The sequence below is a fragment of the Dromaius novaehollandiae genome, chromosome 3, assembly GCF_036370855.1.
Source record: "Dromaius novaehollandiae isolate bDroNov1 chromosome 3, bDroNov1.hap1, whole genome shotgun sequence".
Classification (NCBI taxonomy): Eukaryota; Metazoa; Chordata; class Aves; order Casuariiformes; family Dromaiidae; genus Dromaius; species Dromaius novaehollandiae.
This window is the reverse complement of record NC_088100.1, coordinates 120,020,285-120,037,412: the sequence shown is the minus strand read 5'-3', so window position 1 is coordinate 120,037,412 and position 17,128 is coordinate 120,020,285. Positions and strand designations below refer to the sequence as shown.

Genomic DNA, 17,128 nt, shown 5'->3' with positions numbered 1-17,128 from the left:
GAAAGCAGCATATTAAGCAGGGTTTGAGAAGAAAGTTTAAATCTGTGTGTTCAAAAACAATTTGGCTTCCCTGGTATTAAGTCTGTGTTCAACAGCCTTTTTCACTTAAGATTAAAAAAAAAAAAAAAAAAAGGTTTTTTTCCTCGAGCAGAGTGGTTTTAAGTAAGCCATATTAACCTATATTGCTTCAAATCAGTTAATATACACAGAACACAGGATAGCTTTAAAAACACTGTATACCTGCAGATGTTCAAAGAAATCCCTGAAGGTAAAGGTTAGCACTCTGAAGACATACATAATATTGGGCACAGCAGGCCAATTGTCTTGACACTAAGCAGTTTTAACAATACAGAAATACCGAGGGAGAAAAAAGGGAAGAGAAAACAATTAGGAATAATAATAAAAAAAAATCTAATGAAAGGCCATTATAGCTTTACTGCCAGAGTACAAGCAGCCATTAAACTTGTCATGTAGGTGTTACATTCTTACAGTACAAGTAGTAAGCTTTAGATTTAAGATGAAAGACAAGATAGAACATCACTAAAGCATAAAACAATACATGTAGGAGCTTGTGGTTTGTGGAGTAGTAGTCCTTTCAATGAAAGCCAATTTGCAGGAAAAAAATGCAAAGGATAGAAGCAACTTTAAAAATGGTATTTCACACTCTACAAACATTAATTCACAATTAGTTAAATACAAAGCTCTACTGTGTATTTAACAAAAATACTTCAAAGTTGACATGTCATAACTGGAGTTAATACAGACATTACAAGCTAGGGAAGAGTCACGGTAAGTAGCTGAAATGGTGGGTTTGTAATTCAAGTGAAAATGTTCAATTTGAATAGTGGCTGATTACATACACATTGAACATATGTATTTGAAAGTCGGATTCTCCTGGTTTAGCAACTGTTCTTCCCCAACCAAAGCTTTATGATATTTAACGTCTCTTCCCTTGCCCACTGCAGTTAGCATTAACACAACTTTCAGCTGGAAGGATTCATCCTCTGGGAGCAGTAGGAAGAGGGCGAGCGTGCTGTTAGTCACAGGCAGAATGCACAACTCAGTTCAGTGCTTTTACCAGGTATTGAGTGACACTAAAAGAAACTGTAGGATGTCGGACCACGGACAGAGCCACAGAATATTCACTTGCTGAGCAAGAAAAGATGGATGCGTCACGCAAAAGCCTGGTGCTATAGATTTTTAGGTTAGCGAGAGGCCTAAGCCAGCAAAGCACTGTTGGCAAATTAATACAGCTATTGACTTAACTTAGATTTATTTGCAACTGTAGAAGTTAAACTAATGTTTTGCTCCATCAGATTTGCCCAGCCTTTTTACAGAGTTTGAAGGATAAAGTTGCTGGTTTATTTTTTGTGTTGTTTTTAAGACTGTATGTATCCTTTTGTATGGTATCTGGCATGCCTCAATCAGAGGTATTTCCATAATGCATCAGGATAGCATCTTGGGACTTGATATTCTGAAGTATCAGATATAATACCCCTGGGGGGGGATCTTTCAAAGACCTGTAAACAGGAAAATACAATTGTACTTCTCTATTTTTTTTTTCAACCACTAATGGAATTTGAGTAACTGTTGCTGTTCTTTGTCATAACAGTTAAATAACTGTGCTGAGTGAGAAAAGTTTATGTCCTCAATTATGCCAGAACAGAGGAAAAGAGAGAAGATAAGGACACTCAGAAAGAGCTTTTCATCCTAATCAATATGGTAAAACAAAAAATTCTGAACACCTTCTTATGAACAGACAAATAGGTCACAAGGAGAAGTAACATCCTTTTTCTTAAAGCATTCTGCAACATCCTAATGTTACATGACAGAGAAGAAGAATTAGTAATACATCTTCCTTCAGACTGTTTTAAAAAAAAAAAAAAAAAAAAAACCTAACAACATGTGATACTGTTTTGGGTGCTGGGGCTTCTGTTAGCATAGCAGAATATTTAGGCACTAGTTAGATATGCAAGAAGTATATCAAACCTTAAAGTATTGTATTAAATATCCACTCAAATATATGAAAGATTTGACTGGGTTCTACTTCTGTCCCTTTATTAGGTCAAAAAGTGAGTGAAAGTGTGTTATAATAAGCCAATGTCCTGCAGCTTATTACACACTGAATCAATAATATAGAAAATAAAGGATAATCCTATCTACTTACATAAAAAGGTAATTTTAGAGTAAGTTTCCAGACTTGCACAAAATATGCAGAAAACTGCATACAATCAGTTTCCATAAAAAACAGCAGTTTCATGTAAAAGGTGGGTCAACCTGCTAGCCAGATCTACTTTATTAAAAGCTCTGGAAAATTGACACTGTTGAACACTAAGGGGCCGGTCCTGCTATCACCAAAACGGTAAATCCCCCCCGCTCCCAAGATGAGTGTGAGGCCCTAAAGAGAGCCTCTCTTCTTCCTCCACCCATCTTTGCAAATTGCTCTGTGACAAGATATAGGGAAAAAAAAATAACTCTACCTGGGAGTAACTGTGATTTAAAGGTTCGTAATATATATTTTATCCAAAACATGGTAAGAGTGGATTGGGCAAGACTAAGAACTAAGATTCAGCTGTTAAAATCATAGTTTGTTTTTCTCATCTGCAGTTGTCTCCTCCTCCTAGCTTGGCCAAAGAAGACCAGCTGACTGATGAGCTCTTCTGAGGCCAGCCTGTCTCCCAGCCTTGACCCAGCATCCTCCTCGCCCTTAATTTACATCACTTGCGATAGCTCAAGCTCCTTCCCACCCCACCTTGTCTTTTTCCTGGTTTTCTGCCACCCAGCCCTTTACAGAGGACTCTGAAATGCAGATGAGAGGAACTACAATAGCACAGCAAGTGTAACCAGGTTAGTAGGCCTGCCACATCTTTATTGCTACAGGTTTGGCAAAGGGGCAGTCTCCATCCTTCAGTGGAGTTTGAGGCAAAGGAGAATAAGGGTTAAGGTAAAAAATTCTGAACAGCAAAATTAGGAAAAACAGTCAAAATTTTTCAGGGCTCTCAGAAAAACCTGTATCCGGAAGGTACTGAAAAAACACTTGCACTTGAATGGTAGGCTTGCCTCTGACCCTGTAGTAGTGCTGTGCAGTATGTGATGGTCCCACTTGACCTACTGGCATGAATATAGTCGTTTTCCTGCCCCTTGAAGGCTAAGGCTACTACACACAGCTACCATGACTTGTGGTTTAGTTCACAGAAGTCTCACAAATAGGGTCATTCCTTGTGCAATGTTTGATGGAGGTGAAGGTAAAGTGGTTTCTTGGTCAACAGTTGCAATTTCTTCCTTTTAAAGTCAGTGGGTTTTTTGTACCTGTAACCATAAGAAAGTAAGTTAACACAAGTGCTAAAGACTATGTAGGAAAATGAAAGCATACTAAAAAGCTTGCCCTGGCCAGATTCTATTGCCATAATCTTTCAAACACATCCGTTAGGATTTACTGAAATGAACGATAATGAATAGCTTTAAATGAAGAAACTCCAAACAGTATTTTCTCTGGAACATTACTTTGGCAAAATAAAGATTTCAATTTGTAAATACATGCAAGCTTTATGTAAGGAGAATTCCCGACATAATACTCTGGATCCTAGGAAATAGAGTACCAGCTAATTCAGTACATCAGAAGTACTGCAGCCAGTGGAGACATTTGTTAAACACTTCTTAAAGATGCTCTGAACTACAAGTTCCCCTTCTTCCTCAAAACAAAAAAACCCAAAGACCTCCCTCAACACACCTTCACCCACACAGTAACAACAGGATGCACATCACAAACACTGCAGTGTAACTGGCTAATCTATCTCCTTGTCTGCTTAGAGGAAGAAGGAAAAAAAAGGCAATGCTTTGAAATGTTCATAAAAATTCAACTTTAAATCAATATCGAACATCTCAAATCGTATTTCCTTTATAGAAGTTTTGTACTAGAACTTCATGAGAGTTCAATATTTTCTTATATAGCTGGTCTGATGCTCAAGCTAAGGTCAAAATGAAAGACTCCCACACAGAATTTGTTAACTTCATTCAGTTACAGACACCAGCATTTCATTTGGAAATAGTCCAGTTTTGAGAGAGGTCTCTAGCCATTTTACTTGTCTAAAAGCATTTTGTCTTCCATTCCTATTAAAAGTAGAATATTTCTCATGGAAGTCAATCCAATGAGTCCATAAAACCTTCCTCGATGCAACAAGCAACACATTGTAACTGCAGTCTAGTTCGTTTCCTCTGCAGCATCTGCTGCGGGCATCTATAACCGCAAGTCACTTACAGTTCTATAACAATTGCCCCAGGTTTAATTTCATCCATCTCCATGAAAGCAAAGCACTTGGTGCTAGTAAACCTCTTCTTAGGCTTGTAGTGTTTGAATTCAAAGAAAATAGCTGCACCTAGAGTGTAAGTAGTTTATTAGAAAGTTAGCAATTATCAGAACAACAATTATCAGAAAACTTATCTGCCGTTAAGGTGCTCTACATACAATGGATGGAATTATCTCCAACAATTTCATAATTTACTCAGAAGATACACCATGTTCTTACACTGCTCCTCATGCTCACGTGAGCTCGCACTCCCAACTCAGTTACTCTTATATAAGTAACAGTTTGTCCAATGATTGGAGAAGGTCATAAAGCAGCTCAATATGTAACAGAACAGACTGCTGCATTTTTATCTGTTTTCATTCCTCTTTTTCAAACTGGTCATTGTAATGACTTGCAGACAAAAGACAGGATGTAAAGGTCTATTTTTATCCACATCTGGATTTTGAGCCCTACAGTAGCAGCTCATGCACAGCCTGTTTATTAGATCAGGAGCAGCCTCGTGGCTACACTCTGAAAGCTCCTGGGCCCCATTTCCAATAGCTGACACTACATACCTTTTGTTAGTTTTTCAACATGTTTCTGGATCTCAATGTCCACATTAAAATGGACATACGTGTCCTCTTTCCTCAGAGCCACAGGAGTATCTTGCACAGGAGTCAGATCTATCCCATTCAAATCTGCAGGAAAGAAATACTATGAGAATGGCAGAAGCTTCTCAGACTGTAAAGTCTTGCTTTCTTTAAGAGATTTAAGAATAACTTCTAAAACATCCGTGGAAAGTTAACGTCCGCTTGGATTTTTCCCTAATCTTAAAAAGGTGCAATCATACTCTATAGTTAATCTTGTCTTTTGACTGCAAAGAGAAAGCAGATGAAGTTCTGACAATGTTTAAGAAGAAAATTTGGAACTATCCCTCTCTTTATTTCAAGACAACATTTCTTGCTGCTGCCAGCAAAGGCTTTGATTCCCTCTGCCAGCAGGACTTGAGCAGGGCTTCAGAATTGCCACTGGCCAGGCAGAAAGGGAGAGGTGATGCAGGGCTCCCCTCCACACAGGGTCTGCGTCGTGCAGACAGCACAGCGTGCACAAGCTGCTGTCGGTGCAGCCCCCCTTGCTTTGCTGCCCAGGCATGGTGTGCATTACTCCTCTCGGCTCTTCACAGGTAGAGGGACGGAGACTGCTGGGTCAGGTTCCTGCTGTCGGCACCGGCTGTGGGTTGTGCTGCTCAGGCACGAGCCGGAACAGACAACACTGTTTCTCACTCCATTTCTGCTGTTTACACCAGCACCTTTGTGCACTTTTGTCCTCTTGCTCTCCTTCTCTCTCATTAGTGCTTCCTTTCCCTCAGGTGGAACCAAGTTGCTGACGCTGTGGTCAAGATTACAAGTACCTAGCAGACGTAGTGTGCCTGGGGTACAGGCTCTGGCCGGGGCCTGGAAGGGCCCTGGAAACACTTGTTTCAGGGAGCAGGCAAGGGTCACCAGTGATGCGTTTGCATGAGGCAGAAGACCTCACTCCAAGCCGATAGTAGAACAGAGCTGGTATAAGATAGCTGGGAAAGCGACTACTAAACATCTTGAGGCTTCTTTTAACACAGACAAAATGACTTTTCAGAGTTACTTTTTCTCACCAAAAGTCTTGAGAAATAAGGTATAAAAATCACTATTAACAGAATAGATGATAGCCTCCCACACACCTTTGGATTCTACTTTCTACACCCTCACTTGGCAGCCACTGCTTATAAAAGCCTGCAATTAAAGCACCACCTGTTAACAGAGACACTTGTTGGGAAAGCAAGCCTAGCAAAGTACAGCCTCCCTCAGCTCCAGAAAGGAAATGAAAGCTAGCTCTGAAGACAAGCAACAGTTTAAAAAATACGTAATTGTTGAGAAAGACGAACACTTCAGTGGAAAGGAACACTGAATATCTGCTTTACAAATTCTGATAAGTTCCAGGATTCAGTGTTAGAAACCCATTAGCACTGGTGTTTCCCTGCTGGCCAAGAGAAACTCGACAGGAAAGAATTCAGTTTGATTAAACCCACATCCGTCCGGCTAGCCCTGCCGCTGAAGTCACCTGTCCCTCAGCTTTCTAGTGTACTGGGGGCAAAGAAAGATCCAAAAGTGACTAGAGAAATGTACTGGGGGCAAAGAAAGATCCAAAAGTGACTAGAGAAGTGGAGCCCTAAGAATAGTTACGTAATCTAAAAATAATGCTGCAAACCTACAGCAACATAATAAATGAATAAATACTGCATTTTTCCCAGACTGAAAACAAAAAGGGCAAGTGTATCAGCTGGGGAAGGCGAGAGTCACGTCTCAGCCTTCCGCTCTAACCAGGTGAACAACTCAAAGCTTCAGAGTGAAGCAGAAGGTTCGACTGTTGAAAAATCATCACCAGAAGCAGGATTAGATAAAGCTTTCTGTCCACATATTTGCCAGGTAACATTTGAAGCATCACTGGGATTCAAGCGACATTAGATACTGTGAGCCTCATCTCTGCCAAAGAACTTGTCTGGTGGAGGAAGCAGCCTGATTACACATCTAACATACTTTACCCCTACAGTTAGTCTCTAATTGCACATCTAGAGAGGATACGTACAAGGTCACTATCAAAACTAAACATAGTTAGAGGTTCTGGGCTCAGCCACCTATTTTTTATCTGATAATCAAAAAATGATATACCTCAAAAAATTGTAAAGATAAGCATGAATCAAGCAGGCAGGTTAAGGGTAAGCAATCCTGACTATAGTAGCTTCCCGCTACGAAATGGGGAAGGAGGAAGAGGCAGATACTCCCAGTAGAAAGACTCGAAATACCAAAAATCTCAGCCTCAAGCAAAAGCCATCAACTATGTTGCCATCTGAAACAGAGAGAAATCCTGATGCTGCATACCCTGGGCTGACAGAGAGAGGTTCTCCCAGACTCATGGCAGCTATCGGAGGGGGGACCGTTAGCCCACCAGACTTCGGCTGCGTTATTGCACTGCCAAGGCTGAACTGCATTTTATGTTTTATTTTGCTTGTAAGCTTCCCGACTTTATAATGGAGCCAGTGGGGGGTGGCTTGCTGTCCCAGAAAGCCCAGAAACCAATATGTATTGGGGAGCACAAGCAGTCCGAAGGGACCTGCTCTCCAGAGTTAGCTGAAGAACATGGGACGGAGAAGTACAGCCTGCCAAGTCACTGATACTCAGCTCCCAGCTTGGGGAAAACACCCCAGGGTGCAGAGACAAGTGTTGTTCCTGCAGCGAGCGGGGAGGAGATTCACCTCCCAGTATCTCTCAAATACAGAATTTTCCTATCCTTGATTAAAATAAAAGCTGTAAATCCACAACAGAAGATGCAAGCATCAAAAAGATGCAACAAATACTTTTCCCTGTAGGTTTAAAATCAATACAGTTTTCAGAAAACACACTTTCTCCACACCAGATATGAGGAGCAGAAATCGTTACCCTTTACACTGACTGTGATGTAAGGATCAATGCACTGCCCAGCATCTTTCAGACCAATTTTCTCTATGTTGATGGTGAGTAATGTCATCCCGGGTTCAGATGGCAATCTGGGTAATAAAGTACCTGGAAAGAGTAAAGCATATTATTAACCCTTTAAGTAATCTTACAGCAGAGTCCTTGCTTATTCCATCTACTATTTATCATCTTTCATGGAAGATGCTGTTCTCCAGAGAGGGTTCAAAACCCAAGGATTCATCCTCCGATAGTACACAGCACTATGGGAAAGCCTGTGTGCACAGCTACACAACAGCATTTGACATACTTCAAAGCCCACACCAAGAACCCCCAGGACTGCCTCAAGTTAAATAAATCCATAGAAAAGTGTAATGCCCTAAGAACAGAGTGGAACTTTGTTTGAAGTGTTTTTTCTTGCTCTCATGCAAAATAGTTCATGCATGAAATTCAATTTATATCGTTTTTAAGAATCAAACTTGGGAGGCTGGATTCAAGCTGCAGCTGCAGGAAGTTCAGACACTTAATCAGGAGTACCGACCCCACTGAACATGACTTGGCCTCATGTTGAGCATTTAGACTGGAAGAATAAGGAGGAAAACGGCATTGTTGCAAATCCCACTGGACAAAAGGAAACCAGAAGAGAGATTCTTAATTATCTAAATTCCATTGGCAAGGACTTAAAGGAATTGGGGAAAATAGTTTTTGCATCCCTTCTGCTTTAAGGAAGGGGTTACTAGCTCTGTATGAAGAAACTTTAACATCAAGTATCTTTGTGGTCACAGGCTGATGTCAACGTAGGTGAATCCTTGCAGTACTAGGGAAGAGAGTGCAGCTGGCAAGACATCCAAGCTGTACAAACTCACTAAAAGCCATGGGATTCTGTAATCAACAGTGGGGTAGTTCCTTCATGGTGATTTTAGAAGAAGTTGGCAGGCTTAATCAAAGTCTGTCTCTGGTATTAGATGAATAAGCACCAAGACGGAAAACGCTTAGACTCATGACCAAGTTTCATTTAAAGTTTTGATTTTCTAACAAAACAAAACAAAACAAAACCCACAAGCCATCCCAAGGGTTTGAGATCTAAACGAAATAATAGTTTCCTTTGGCAAGTCCAGTAAGGGTTTTCCTTCATCCTTCTTTTCCCTTGATATTCTTGGAGGGCTGGAAAACTCAGGATTTCTTGCCATATTAGCAGGATTGGCTTTGAAAGAGGGGATCACATATTCTGCTCTTAGAACTAAAGCCATAGCTTCAGCATGATCTCATAAGCATACCCACACTCAGTCCCCCTCTTGGGGTCATCAGCAAGGCTTGAATCACATCTATCATACAGTACATTTTAGTACTTCCTGTCTTAGCTACTACTCATGACCTTCTGGTACCACATCTGCGGACACTTCAGAACATATCATGACAGAATTTGACCCACCTTTCTGAAGTAACAGGATGGGTTTCTGACCATAAACTGAGAAATGGTAAAATAAAATTATGAGAGAACATCTGTTTCTTCCCAAAAGCATACACACAATTGTTTCATCCTGCTATATCTCTTGAACAGATGTTCAAAGTCACAGTTCTTATTTCAACCTTATGGAAGGCAGGAGCAAGTCTGTTTTCTCTTTGGCACAAAATGTTGGTCTGCCACTTTTCAGTTATCTCCAAAGAGCAGCATGCCCAGCCAAGAGTCATAACCAGCTGTAACTTCCAGTTTTCCTATCCATCATTCAAAGGGACCGAGTGATAGGATATTTGACATGTAAAATAACCTAGTAGATGCATCAGACTTTGCTTTTTAGTATTAAAAAAGAATTGACTTAAGAAAAATTCTACTGCAAAATGCTTTTCAAAAATTGCAGAGTTGCAGTGAACAGGAAAGTCAAGCTTACTTTCAGTGGGTGAGAGACCAGTAGGACAGATGGTGTCTAAGGAAACACGGTTTCTTTGCCACTTCAGCTGGAGGAACAGCCAAGACAGCAATGCAATATAGCAGCTATACACCTGTCTCATATGAGCCACAGCCACCCAGCAGGTCTTTTGCTGAAGCCTCTGTAGTCATTTCACATAGCAGACATCAGCTGACAGTAACCTCTCTGAGATATCTTTAGCAGGGCTGGCCATCACGATGCCAGTCTGCCCTCACGGCTTGGGCCAACTGGCCTTTAGCAGGCTCATACTGAGGCTTTTCATTAGGGAAGTGTCAGTCATTTCAGACACACTGGCTGGGAGTCATTGCTGGAGAAGGCATAGAGCACCTAGAGGTGAAATAAGTGTCCTCCTGCATTTCTCCTGTAGGAGCCAATCTAACAGCTCACTGCCACCAAGACGGAGGGGTCCTGTCTCTCCAGCCCCAGCCCCCAGCTCAGCTCACCAGGAAAGGGGGAAAGAGCAAGTCTTGTTCTGGGTTCACAAATGGAAATGGCTCACAAAAGAGTCAGCTGCCAGCATTATGGAATAAAGGAGTACACACCCAGGAGACTTTTTCACTGTTAGGGACAGCACACCATTGGATCAGCTCATCTCCTTACAGGACTGAAGTCGTAAGTGCATGAGTACATTTAGTATAAGATTTCCCATCAAATATGCACTCCACTGAAGAAAAGCTAGCTATGCCTACCTTTGGCAACACTGCAAGGCAGCATGTCTTTATTAGCACAGTCAGACTTCTAGAGCGCTATATAAGGAGCATCACCAAATACGACCTTCCCTTTTTCTGGCACAGAAAGCAAATAAAGATCAACAAATAGATGCTCTGTTCTTCGACTGTTACCAGAGATTGTATTTTGAGGGTTGAAATTAAGAGCTAAATGAAGGCTGTCACAGCTATATGAACATGATCAAAGAAATTACAGTATGTATTAAAAGGTTATCATACCTTCATTGGCTCCTGGGTTAGATGAATGGTGCAATGTGATAACGATGAAGCCATGCATGTAGAAGACAAGACCATGGTCAGTTAGACAATACAGTTATGCACTATGGATTAAAGGCATATAGAAGCAAAGAGCGCAACACAGTTCTGTCAGTTCAATATGGAAAGTCTACTTAGACTTATAAGGCTCAGCTTAGAAAGCTGCAAACTGTTTTTGTTTAAGCCTCATCATCCAGAGAAAGCAACAACCCAACATTGAATTAGCTGAGAAAACTGCACAAAAATACACATTCAACAGGGAAACAAGGTCTGTGTTATCAAAGTGGTACAAAACCAACTCAGGGGTTTAGATTAACATAGCTGTGGGAAAATTTATCTTAATTAAAAAAAAAAATCAGAAAAGACAGATATGCAATTCATGAAGTAGGTTACAATGTAAAAAATCAGTAAGTTTAGGAATTGCTATCAGCTCCTCTTAAAGCATGGAATTATCATGAGGAGTAATTCTGCAAGAAAATATATGCCCCAAACTTCTTTTTTTCCCTGATTTGGATATCCTACTTCTTAGAAAAGGAATTAACTGTAAACTCAACCTGTCTACTGTCAAGTCTGATTCTTTCTTAAGTACAAACAAGGCCCCTAACCATGTCCATTATATCCGTATAGCTTCAATGGGTTGCACAGAGGTTAACTGTTGGCACTGTGGTAAATGGTCACAACCTTATTGATTCACCATCATTCCAGTGAACTACTCAAGATCTCTCTCACTTTTTCCATACCTTAAACCTTATCTAACCAGCGTGCTGAAAGGTAAAGAAAAAAAGGCACAGAAATATGTATATCCCTCTTCCTCAGACTTGTCATCTGTCTAGCTGCCTAGAGATGTCAGCATCAAGCAGCAGAGGTAGGGTTTAATGCTAAATTCCACTCAGAAAAATCTAGAATTGTGCACATTAATATAACCAGAGATAAATACACATGTACTCAGAGGAAGCCCAAATGAAATCTGCAATGGATGCAAAGTTCTGTCAGGACAGACAGAATGCATCTTCACATATGGATTTATCATGATGAATTACAAAGATAAGGATAGCAGAGTGTCACTAATGAAATATCACAATGTATTATAGCCTATTCGTGAGCTTACTGTAAACAACTGTAGACTCCACGTGTCTGCACAGTACAGCTTCCAGGGACAATATTCAGTGGCGCCCATGGGCTCAATTCTAAGGACAGGGTCATGTTTTCCTCAGGTAGAAGTAATGCTACACCCCAGCTCTTTAAACCGTAATTCCAGTACTAGTTTCCCTACTTGTTATCGCTTTCCAGAACTCACAAATTTGTCAGCATGCTCTAAAACTAGAAACTCATTTTTTTTCTGCAAAGAAACTAGACCAGCAACCAAAAGACCTTCCACTGGAAAGTACTGCTCCATTACCTAGTAAACTGTCAAAAGCTGAAGCTATGAGAAGACCTTCCCCAGAATCATCAGGTACGACCATTTCTACAAATGCTTTCCTGTGGACCAAGACCTAAGCTAGCACCCATCTTCATCCTTCCCCAGCAGGGCTTTAATCCAAGCTGTTGTCTCACCAGATGATACAACAGAAAACTAACCAGCAACAGCTTATCAAATTCCTAGCAGGAGGTGATGCAACTTACAGGAGCAAACATTGCCACGGTTTACATCTGAATGCCTTTGAAACATTTCACATAATACAATTAACAAAGTGCATGGAATGAAAATACTAAGTCTGAAAAAGGAATAAAGATGAATTACTTGAGGTAGATGGTACCATCTCACAGGTTACCTGGTTTGCAATAAAAAATGTTTTTTTGAGGAAGAAATCACTGGCCACCTTCGTGATTCTCCTATACACCATTAGAATTTACATTAGCCTGTTGCTCCTCATCCAAACTTTTTTTCAAATCACAGGTGGAGAAAGGGGCTTCTCAGAGACTGAATTTACGTATGCTACATAGGCTGGTTCCCCTACCTGGAACTCTAGCAGGAAAAGAGTCTGGAGACCCCGCTCCAGCTCCTCCTTCCTCATCATCCTCCTCAAATTCCAAGTGTTCCTCTTCTCCAGGTGCTAAAATCTTCCTGTAAAATAGGAAAAAGAAAAGTGAGACCAGAGATAGTGAGCTATCATCTGGCTTTCCACTCACAAGTCAGCATGTCAGTGTAGAGATGAAGCAACATACTTTAATGTCATCTCATGCTTCTGATTAGCCACTTGTTGTACCAATGGACCCTGACAGAGGTTGCAGGAGCTCAGCCCACACAAAGAGAGCAGAGAGAATGCAAACAGAAAAGGATGCAATTTCAGAGACATCTATGGGCCTACCAACCACAAAGAGCAAGGGCTTAATTTTTAGTGGTACCTAGATGAACAAAATTCAAAAGTTCTTTCTTAAACTGCAGTTTACCGAAAGCAATTCAGCATGTGTGTGACTCTAGAAATTCTTGTGACTCAGATGTATACCAGTTCCCAGACCACGCTCCCTTTCAGACACTTATCTGTACATCCAGCGATGCAGTCCTCTCTCTTACCTGAGTGGGACAGGCTGAACATCAAAGGGGAACTCTTTATTATAAGTGAGGATATTCTTTAAGACTGTAGAATGGAAAAAAAAATCTGCTAAGAATCCATATCCGTAAATCAGGATTAGTTTCACCACTTTGCATGGCTATGTCCATCATCACAGCATCTTCACAAAAAACATCAGATCATGCCAAAATCTGTCTCTTCACGTTTTAAACATCAGTGCAGTCCTGGTCAGAGCCATATCACTATAGCATTCAGACTGGCTAACTGCAACTCCAGTACATAATCACTACCACATTTACACAGCCAGGGAAGATAAACACGGCAATAACTAAAAGCATTATGAGGAAAGGCTACAGGCCCCTGGGGTAATGGTAGCAATCTTTGGTAGTTATTCAAAGGAGGGTGGTGCTGTTCCTGGCATCAGCTCCAAACAGACTGAGGGATCCAGAACTGACACACGTAAGCACACATACAGGCTGCACATCCAAATAGCAACTGCAGAAGTCCAGGCATGCTGGGAACACATAACTTAGTTGAGATTTCCTACTTCTTCATGCATTTGTGGATTTTTTACTGTCCTTGTATGCCTGGGCAGATTAGAAACATTCAGAAGAGATGCAGTACAGTATCTGAGCATTAAGGTCCACAGAAACCAGCTATATTCTCTCCAGCAATCATGGGAATTTCACAGCTTTGCCTTTTGCATAAGAAACTTAATCAAGTTTTAGTTATCATGCATTTAGCTTGTATTTCTAAAAGCGTTAACTAGTAAAGGTAATATTTCTAAAAACACAAAGAGGAAATAAGCATTTAAACCCAGAGGTGCTGAAGGTGGAATTTTCAACGTGCTAAACAAAGGCAGTGGAAAATACCTATATTGATTTAAAAACCCAGATATCCATTTGCATGCTGATATCAATTTGCATGTCAGGGACCAGTTAAAAACTAGGTTAGTTTCAGGCCAAATGACTACTCAATATTCAGCTGTTAGTGACTTCCAAAAGGGTCATGTGGCTACTTTCTCTTCAGCAGTATTGTCCTAGTCCTGATGGTTGAAGGACCTAAAAACCTAAGCGGGAAAGCTTGCAGGGGAGGCAACCTCCTGGCAGGCAACGAGTATCTGAGACTGGCCAGGAGGGAGGGAGAGTGGGAAAAGCCAAGTCATCTCACTGAGTCTCACTTTGCGATAAGCCCTTTCATAGCAGGTTTTGGAAATCTCGCTAAATAGCGTTAAAAATTACACAAATACTCATGAGTATGAAAAAGCCAGTCACATTTGCGCAATCACTGCTAGGCCCTTCAGTCTCTGCACGTGGCAATTCAGCCGGGGTACTGGGAAGGCTTCTCTGTGCTTCTTTACATCCAGATCACTCAGCGCGGGCCTCATTCTGAGCTTATAAGACACCAGGCAAACCCGGCAGCTGACAGAGAACCCCACAGGGCAACGATGAAGAAACGAGCCAAACTTTTCAGTCTTTGCTCATACCGATTTTCTCCGATTTCTGTACCACCACGTGAGAGGTCAGGTAGCTGCTTCATTCTGACCAGACCCAGGACACAGATGTACAGAAAGCTTTAAGCTGCATTCAGAGATGTGACAGACAGACCTGATGGCACACTTAAAAACACCACACCTGTCCCTCTCTGGGGGGCTCCTGCCCTGCGGGATCACCAGGAGGGATCTCAACATGCTGACGAAGGATCGCAGCCATCTCCCAAAAGGAAAGTGGTGGATTAACAGCAGTCGCCAACTTCCGAGCGCAGCTGAGGCTCAGGAAAAGGAGGGGATTTTTTCCACTTGGGATTCCCCAAGCCTCGGAGAGCCGCACCGTGCCGGAGAGGGAAAGCGAAACCACCCCAAAGAGACAAATGCCGGGGAAGGAAAGTCTCTTACAGAGCACAGAGATTATAGAGCAGCAGCGGGAGTCACGGCAGCCCTCCTCTGCGGCACTGGCGTGCACTCGACTCTCCTCTCCCAGCGAGCGGCTTCCCGGCCGCGGGAACGCGCATCCCCTGGCAAAGCCTCCCCGTAGTTCAGGCCAGGCAGCGCTAGAGGGCACAAAATATTCCCGTGACAGGAGGGCCGCGGAGAAGAGGCAGAGAGCTGCAGTGTCCCAGAGCTCCGTGCGGTCTCAGCTCGGTGTCACCTACACGCGTGGATTAATCGGCGATAGAGAACAGTTTTGCCAAGTCTCACTGCTGGGATTTATGAGGCGTGCCCCTTTCAGCACACGTAACCAGGGACAGGCTCCGCGTCTGCTGCCTCCAGTCTGAGGAAATACTCACAGTCGCTAAGGATAACGCTAGCCAACGCAAAAGCAATGTAACGATTGCTCTTTTGGGGGAAAAGAAAACCCTCCTTCACCTATCACAAATGAGAAATCCAGTTATTTAAAACAAAATAACCAGATACAGGAAAACCAGTAGGTTATAAAGTGTAAGACTCTCTCTTGAAACACTGCCTAAGATACCCAAACTTACGAGCTACTTTTTTGTCTTGTTTTGTTTTACACACATCTCTTGAGCAAAGAGCACGTGCCGTCGATAACGCTGCTGCTGAGAGCGCAGCCTGGAGCACTCTCCGTGCCGCTGCCTCAGGATTCAGAGGCAGATCCCCAGGAACGCGTCCTGCATTCATGCGGGTTTTCCCAAGAGAAGTCTCTTTTAAGGACTCTTCAGCAGGCTCATATGCAGAAGCTACCTTTTCAAGAGCGACATTTCTTTTGTGACAGCAGACAATATCACATTGTTTTTATCAGCAGTTTTTTTTTTCTTGAAAGATGTCAAATGAGAATATCAGCATGAGCAGCAAGACTAGCAAGCGTTCATTTGGTAAAGACCACTGTCCATTTAAATTTTTTGTGACAGCCTAGGAGATAGACCTGTAACGAATATCATTTTAAATAGATAATACATAAATCAATTCAGACATCAAGTTTCCCAGTACAACCCAGTACCTACTTCTCTTGTAATACCTATATGCTAAGAGCTTTGCAACTAGTCACTTAGTGGCTAGAATTATCACACTTACGAACACAGACGCTTAAGATGGTTCATAGCAATCATAAAATTACTCTTTAAGTGGGGCTGCCACAGGAGGGACAGTCTTATCCTCACTGTGAACGCATGCTCCCAGCTGCGCTCTTGCCAAGCAGCAACTCTCACGCAGGTCACCAAACTGGCCCAGCAGAAAACATTGATTTTCAGCTAGAACACGGCCTGATCCACTTCATCCCATTTACACATGAAAGCCAGTACTGGTTATATGGGATATCACAGCCCATCTATTTTTAATGCGTATTAACCCTGGTATAAGCTTTCACAAGAAAAGGATTTGCAAGATCCAGTGTGCTCGTAATGATTTCGCACAATGTATTCCCCAAAGAATTATTTGTATAGACCTCTCTATAGCATTATTCTAGCACAAAAGATTCACTGACAAATCCTAAAAACAAACAAAAGCAGCCAACTGGTTTACTTCACATGCAGCATGAAATGCGAGCTTAACAAGTAGAAAAACTGTTAGAGCTTTACAACACAGAAAAAAAATGGATAAATCTAAGGGTCCTGGTTGTTATAACAACGCCAAAACCAGGTTTCTCAGCCATTTTGAAAATTTGACACACAAAAGTAATTAAAACAAGCCATGTTATGTGAATAGCTGTTTTCTTTCCACCCTAACAGACTGACTCGGCCTAACAGAGGAAGCACGTACTTGCATTGCCAGTCCACAGTTTTCAGCCTATCTTGGTAGGATGCAAGAGGAAATCAACAAAACGCTAAATTAAAACACCTCCTAGTGTATTTTATGAAATGGCTGGTGCTGGCCCGATTAAGATTTAACCTCTTCAACAAGATATTCTTAGAACCTACAAAACAAAGGCACAGTTCAGAGAGAAACAGGCCAATGCATTATCCGAGTCGGAGAGCAAC

General features: G+C 41.8%; 1 protein-coding gene across 2 annotated transcripts in view; it reads right to left on the bottom strand.

Annotated features, from left to right (window-relative positions):
* Positions 1 to 415: 415 nt before the first annotated feature.
* The window catches only part of AIDA (axin interactor, dorsalization associated), a 30,899-nt gene continuing 14,186 nt past the window's right edge, over positions 416 to 17,128 (bottom strand). Inside the window, exons 5-11 of one of the 2 annotated variants that reach the window (XM_026094711.2) lie at positions 13,198 to 13,261; positions 12,641 to 12,747; positions 10,647 to 10,658; positions 7,760 to 7,882; positions 4,862 to 4,984; positions 4,259 to 4,376; positions 416 to 3,309 (exon numbers count right to left, since the gene is read on the bottom strand). In XM_026094711.2, coding sequence (XP_025950496.1) covers positions 3,213 to 3,309; positions 4,259 to 4,376; positions 4,862 to 4,984; positions 7,760 to 7,882; positions 10,647 to 10,658; positions 12,641 to 12,747; positions 13,198 to 13,261 — 644 coding nt within the window. In that variant the 3' untranslated portion in view covers positions 416 to 3,212. The remainder of the gene's footprint in view (positions 3,310 to 4,258; positions 4,377 to 4,861; positions 4,985 to 7,759; positions 7,883 to 10,646; positions 10,659 to 12,640; positions 12,748 to 13,197; positions 13,262 to 17,128) is intronic. The other variant, XM_026094712.2, reaches the window with a different exon arrangement.